Source organism: Zeugodacus cucurbitae, chromosome 3, assembly GCF_028554725.1.
Source record: "Zeugodacus cucurbitae isolate PBARC_wt_2022May chromosome 3, idZeuCucr1.2, whole genome shotgun sequence".
Lineage (NCBI taxonomy): Eukaryota > Metazoa > Arthropoda > Insecta > Diptera > Tephritidae > Zeugodacus > Zeugodacus cucurbitae.
This window is the reverse complement of record NC_071668.1, coordinates 52,397,401-52,404,765: the sequence shown is the minus strand read 5'-3', so window position 1 is coordinate 52,404,765 and position 7,365 is coordinate 52,397,401. Positions and strand designations below refer to the sequence as shown.

The 7,365-nt window shown below is 36.1% G+C and overlaps 1 protein-coding gene across 1 annotated transcript; it reads right to left on the bottom strand.

The window, feature by feature from the left end:
- On the bottom strand, window positions 1–5,635 carry LOC105216852 (proteoglycan 4). Its single transcript, XM_054227415.1, has 5 exons — window positions 5,433–5,635; window positions 4,784–5,015; window positions 3,685–3,893; window positions 3,002–3,173; window positions 1–1,716 (listed from the first exon to the last, which is right to left on the bottom strand). Exons 1-5 carry the CDS (start codon window positions 5,633–5,635, stop codon window positions 1–3), a joined length of 2,532 nt encoding a protein of 843 aa, XP_054083390.1.
- Between the last annotated feature and the right edge of the window lie 1,730 nt (window positions 5,636–7,365).

Sequence of the window (7,365 nt, the reverse complement as noted above, 5' to 3'; positions counted from 1 at the left end):
TCATTGTTCCGACAAGTTCTTGTTACGTTTCGGTTTGGGCACAGGATTCCAATCTAGATTGGAAGCTGTTGGCGATTGTTCTCTGTAGTCATACTGCACCTCTTTCTTCACTGTACATTTCTTAAATATTTCATTGTTGTTGAGCTTTTGGGGATCTTGAGCAATGCCACTACCATCGCCGTTCACATTATCATTGTTATCTAAAGACGTTACAGCTGCCGTTGATGTGGTTGGTAATTCTTCGTTTTGTGGACCAGATGCTGTGGTATTACCATTAAGTTCCGTTGTGATATTTCTTTGACTCGCCAACTGACCACTAAATTTGCGCTGTGGCAAAGGCGTACCATTACCGCTAGTCGGTCCAAGGGATAGACTCGAACCGTTGTGTGGTGTCTCCTTATGTGCGGATGCGTGTAACAGACGTTGACTTCGGTTGATCGATTCAATGATATCCTTGACGGACTTACGTTTTTCTGGTGGCACATTCTTTTCGAGAGGTGCCAGCGAAGATTTCTTCCATTCCAGATATGATGTGGTCGGTTTTGGTCGATATAATGACTCGAGCACTTCTTCTCGCAACTCTGTGGGTAATTGTGTTTGGTGCGTAGTTGTTGTCACAGTTGTAACTGCATTGTCCTTAACCTCGTTATTAACGGTTTCTACTTTCTCAAGTAAATTTTCATGCGATTCCGTGATCGTTAGCGGGTGTGTGGATGTAGTTGGCGCCGCTTCGGTTTTTACCACAGTATTTTCGGTATTTTGTGGTTCGATGTTTAATGATCGCTCTGCGTCGGCTTCATTTGTGACGGATTTTTGCGTGTTTTTTGTAAGTGTGCTTTGACGTATGGGTGGCACTGGACTTATTGGTGGTTCGCGATGTTCTCTGACTGATTCCTTATGTTCGCCTGTTGTGGTGTTTGCAACAATACCTCTGGATGGTTTATGAATTTCAGCAATATGTGGTTTAGCGGCCACAGCGGGCTTCACACCATTTGGAGATTTAGTAGCTCGTGGTGAGGTGGAATCTTCGGTAATCCGTAACTCTTCAGTTTCTGGGAATTTTAGCGTTTCCGTAGTTTGTAATGTGATTTTAGCTTTCTTGATGGAATCTCGCCGTGTTGTGGGCGGTGTGGTAAGTGTAAATGATGTTTTCGCTGTAATCGACTGTTGTGGTTCGGGCGAACGAGTTTGAGTAGCTCGGAAGCTTGTCAGCTGGTTGACTTCGCTGGATCGTTTAGTTGCTGTTGGTGTTTGTGGAATACCCGTGTGTACATGTATACATTCCACATGTCCCACTTCTGGCTCCTTGTTAGGTTGTGGTTGAATTGCAGGGATTTGTGCAACTGAGCTGTTAGTTTCCAAGCTTACTTTCGTTTCAGTCGTAACACATTCAACGGACTTTTCTTTATCCGCTTTTGTAGGGGCGTTTGGCGTTACTTGACTTGAACTTGGCACAGTATCCTCACGAACTGGGTTAGCCGTTCCATTTTGTTTAATTACGACAGTACCAGAAGTATGTTCGTGTTCCATCTGTTGATTTGTTGTAACGGCTAAAGCTGGTTCTGCTGTGTCATCATTTGTGGTTTTTACGAAGTTTTCTATAGCAGCTGTAAGATTCGCAATATCCATGCATTCTTCTATGCGCAGTTCAGGAAGCGGTTGTGGTGCTTGTGACATATCGAGACTAGTATCAGCAGACGTGTATGCTTTGTGAACCTATTGAAATAAGAAATTTTGGTATGAAAATAATATAAAGTTATGGTAAACCAAGCTTAAACAAAAAAAAAATTATAGAAAATTCATTTAACAGGTAAAAATGTTTTCAGAAGTCTTTGCTTAATAGCAAATAAGGAACACTATCACTCAACAACACCTGATTTCGATCAGGGTTCTTCTTTTGAAACGGAGTTCCCTAGAAGATAACCTCTAAATTAGCTGATTATCATAACATATACTAAAAACATTCGGAGAAGTAATGTCAAAAGCGCCCAATAATAAACGAATTACATATATTTGTACCGTACATACATAAGAAGATGCAGGTCCAATGGACCACTTGACACCTATTTTGAGCCAGAATAATCGTATATACTGCAGGTTGATCATCATAACTACACGCGCTGCCTATGCCATCAAAACCCGTTTGAAAGATCTGACACATTCCTAATATTACGATATTGAGAAGAAAATATCCTTCCTTCCTTATAAACTCTTTATCTTTGCAATTTCTTGCTATTCCACTATGATCACACATCTATTGTAAAGGGGATTCTAAAGATGGCAAGGTTCCTTTGAGGTTATATCATACTTATGGAGGTTATATTCGGGGCTGGACTTCTAGAAGTAGTAACATTATGTATAATAATTATTGTAATATATGTATTTTAGCGGATCATCGGATGGTTTAATTATTATTGATGAAATCATAAACCAACTTCACTTTACTTTACAGAAGAAAGACAAGAAGAATAAACAGTTACAGAAAAATAAATGACTCACAACATCGGGCACCTTAAAACCCTAATGCATACAATATAAGTTGAATCAAGTACGATTTCAAACAGATTCGAGAACACCATAAAGTAGGTGTCAAATTGAGATTTGTGAACAAAGTCTTCCTCTTCATTCACTCATGACGCAATTTAAAAAAAAGTAAAAGTAGCTCTTTCTATAATTACAGTAAAATTCTGAGTGATCGAATCTTTGAAGTTACGCCCATCAGGTTACGTCAGTTTGAACGTAAAACTATAACTAAAAACTTTTTTTTTTTAAGTCGGTGGATACGATTTCTCGAAAAGTTGTAAGTGATTTTTGATTTCGGGCGAGTTTTCGAAATTTGTAGATACAAATTTCCCAAAATATTATTGAAATATGTGGGTCCTCCTAACCCTTAAAGTATGGTTCGGTCAAAGACCAATATGGAATGTAATATATGTAAATATGGAGCAATACTTTAATACTTAACCTTGTAAAAAATGACGCATATATAATGATATCTTACCCCAACGGTTGGTGGCGCAGGTGCACGACGTTTTTTGCGGTGTATTCGTTGTTTATATGGCGTTGAAGTAATCATCTCCCTGTCACCGGCTAGAGAAATATCTTCATTATTTTCCTCGTCATCATCGTCAGTTTCGAATGGATTTGTGCTTGCCATACTAATTTGCGATGATCTAATTGAGTGTTTGGCGAAAAACGAAGAAAAAATGTAAATAACCAAAAATGAAAAAAATGCAAAATTAACACTTTCCCACAAATGCATTGTATATAGGTAAATATTGTAATATTAAGTTAAATAAACACGTTTAGACACATTGCGCAGATGGGGTGAGACACAATCGTTGAGTAATAATTTATCCATGAGAACAAATTATTGTAATACAGATGAGTATACACTTATAACATTTACTACTTGGTCCATATATGTATGTATGTATGTAGTACGCATGAGATCACATTTATATGCCGAACAGCATTTTTGGTGATTTATACAGATGTGTGTACGGATATCCAGAGATCAAACATATATATGTACATATTTACATATACCCGTAGTTAAACATAGATTTATAACAGAGTGGTTTTTGTTGTTATACCCTCGGATCATTTGCAAAAACATTTCTTATGGCGCCAAACGTAAACGTAAACGAAAACGAAACGTAACGAAATGTAGCGGGAACTCACCCATGTGATAGACCAATGCCTGCACCGATATCTGAATTACGTAGTGGCTGTGGCGTCACAGATCCACCGTACACATACCTTCTTGGTTGTGGCACCGGTGTTGTGCGTGAATTGTTATTGTTGTGATTGTTGGATTTTGTGCCCATCACCTGTATGGTGCTGCGATACTGATTATTTCGATTGAAATCCAAATGTGAGCCGCCGTTATCCTGCAAGAAGAAGTAAATATATGAGATGTTTATATGTAGCAGTATTTCGAAACTATATTTGAGTTCGTTTCGAATTCGAATCTTTGGTAAAATAAGCTCTTCATTATTTTCTTCTAGTTATCGAATTGTCAAAAAAGTAATGAATTTCGAAACCGCCAACGATTTATGTCTAAGGTGATATTTTGATGAAATCACTAGAAATCACTTCTACAAGCTCTAAGATGGCCACTAAGTTACAACAATGATAACTCTAATACGTGATACAATAGAAATTGTTATTATAAAATACGAATAATGAGAGCATTTGGTTTAATTTGTACCGTAATACTATTTAACCTACTTAGCTTATGATAGGTTTATTCCCTAGAATTAGTATTTAAATTCAATCGTTTTTACAGCTCAAGAACTTACGTCTATAATTCATTGGAACCATTGATAATATTCGAATAGATTTTTGTGTGCGTCATGAAATATTTTATATCCATGTGAATTCTGTCAATACCTCCGTAGAAGTTTCCTAAATAACAAAGTGTTCCATTACTATCATTCTAAAATGTTCTATCAGGTAAAATCAATTTATTGACTTTTTCTCATTATAATATAAATTAGTTAGCCTTACTATTCAGAATTTCTAAAACCTATTGCATCAATAGCAAACTCTAACATGAAACACTTTTTTTAAATATCAATAATTCATTTGGACAAATCTCAAAATAACAAGGTGTACTCTTCAATGCGGAAGAGAAGCTCGGAATAAACTGTCATGTATCAACAACCCATTTGAGCTGAATGGTATAATAATTTAGACCTTAGTAGTATATAATATTTTTCAATGCCAAATTATTTAGCTTCATAATGTAAAATTATTCAGTATGAATGTCATTCTTTACCTTTGCAGAAGCTACATTCTGCAGTGAACTCCTGTATGCCGCATTGCGTTGAAAACTTTCATTGATGCCTGCTGGTGTAGAGTAACGCGTTCGATAATCGGGCAGACTAAGATCATTGCCATTCAATGTGTTATATGGTTGAAGATCTCGACGTAGTGGTGGTGGGCTTTCCGATGTTTTGTTTATTCCCAATGTTGAGGATTTCTTCTTGAGTCGAAATGACTTGAATGTCCTGAAAAGAAGAATAAGAAGACAGATTATAAAGCAAATTTTAGAAGATTTCATAATTTAATTTGCAATATTAAAACTATAATGAATAGAACAAAAAAATGCATACAAGATAAAATAATCTTAAAAGAAGTGGTTTAAATACGTCGGAGATATTCAGGAACAATTCTGACGTGAAAAATCGACTTATGTGCACTACAGATTTTTCAAACTACCATTAGATTGAAAATTGTGTTCCGTAACGTCATATTATCACTCGAAAGTATCTGTTGCACTGAAGAATACTCGATTCTTTATAATATATTTACTTTTTCTTCAGGCACCTACTATTTCCTAAATTTTAATTATAATTTCGCATATCCACATTCAAACAGTAAGTCTTCATATAATTTAAGTCCATGGCATTAAAGCATTTACTTACCACACATCTTTGAGACCACCCAAAGAAAAACTGCTTCGTCGACCGCTCCCGTCATTGGATTTATTTATTTTCCAGAAACGTAGACGTTTATGTTGTTCATCTTCGTAGAATGGATTTAAGTGTTCGGGATAATTATAGATTGATACTTGGCTTGTGGAGCGACCGTTTCGCATAACGAACGCATCACCGTTTAAACTTGTCATATCGGCGGCAAGAAGTTGCCAGCTTTAATATCTAAAACCATAAAAAGACAAATAAATAAAAATTAATTAGCTTATCTCGCAAAGTTTTAAGCAAATTCCGAATGCAATTCATGCAAATAGTCGTTTAGAAAATGTCAGCTAATACGAAAAACTTGCTTGATCTTGTGGTAAATCCCTGTTATCTAACCCACCCTGATCGAAATGGTAAGTCATGAAAGTTTGATCCATAGAAGAGTGCGTCATTACAACCGAGTATGGTTGGTTGAAAAGGGAGGCAGAGTGAGCCTGACCGCAAGCGTCCGCACTTAGGCCATCATTAGGCCAATGGTCGATCACATACATATAATTTAGAGACGTACAAGTGAACTTCATATAAGTTCATTATCGAAAACGGCGTAACCAAAGAAGATGACGCTCAATTCGTCAAAAAACCTCAAATTTGTAGGTTAACGACTCGTGGATTTTTTCACCACGATAGCGCATCATCGGCGATGTGGACATAGTGGGATATGGGAATATGGCTCGAATGGAAGAAAACACTCCAGCGCGTAAAATATAGCGCCGTCGTGCGCAATCCAGAGACGACTGGCGAAGGCTTATGGACGCAGTCAAAACCGATACCCGGTTGTAGTGCCAATTAATGATGATGATAACGCACCGAGACAATCCTGCCTAGAATGTACATATGCTCCACGAAACATGGCCACAACGAGAAAGGAATCAATTATTTTAAATAAAAATGCAATCGGTTCCTAAAATGCAATCGGTTCCTGTTAAGAATATCCCGGCTTAACACAGTCGATCCCGTTGTACTCAATGGGTTATTTAAAAAATATATTTTTTTTTTTCTGTACCCAAGGGAGTACAATGGGATCGAATGGGTTTTTTGTACCATTTTTTCATTGTTTGTATAGCCTTCTTGCCTATTTATAACAGCTAATGAGTGAGTTAATTACTGGAGAAATTTTAGCTATATATTCGACATCAGGATGGTTTCCAGGAGAATATGTATGTATTCCCTTTTCGAAGTAGGAGAAATATTTCAACAAAATTTTTGTTGTTAGTTATTAGGATACAACTAGATCTGTGTCTTCGTGTGTTAGTTCTGCTTGCAACTGAATTAGTTCCTCATATGAAAGGGATCAGTTTCAAGTTGATCAAGCACATTACGCTGGTTCAAATCTTTACATCAAATTCTGTTCAATGAAAAATTTAAAAAAATAGCTAAACATATATGTAGGTTATAAACTTCTCACTGGAAGAGGGCCGATATAGCGAAATTTCAAATAAAGAGAAGCCTTATTGTGAGATATGGGAATAATGCGATTGATATATATGGGAATAAAAAGAAGATAGATCTGCTGGTCATATTAAACTTTGAGTATGAAAAACGGTTTCAAGAATAGCAGAATTCCGGCAACATTAAGTTATAAATTCCTGAAATTTTGTTGCCATTTAATATTTGTATACTTATACGAATTGATCAAAAATTCTTCTATTATATAGGCACTCATGTATTCTTCTTACTTTTAATTTTTTATGGAGACCATTGATCAAAATTTTATAATTTCCTAATTTAATAAACACTCATGCATTCTTCACATAAATTTTTTTTTAAGACCGCCTTATCGCATGCACTTATTGTTATCGAAAAGACTTTGCGTTTGCTTTTCATTAACTTAGTTGCGTGTTTTTTTCTAGCTCATTTTGTTAATTAAATATTATTCTAA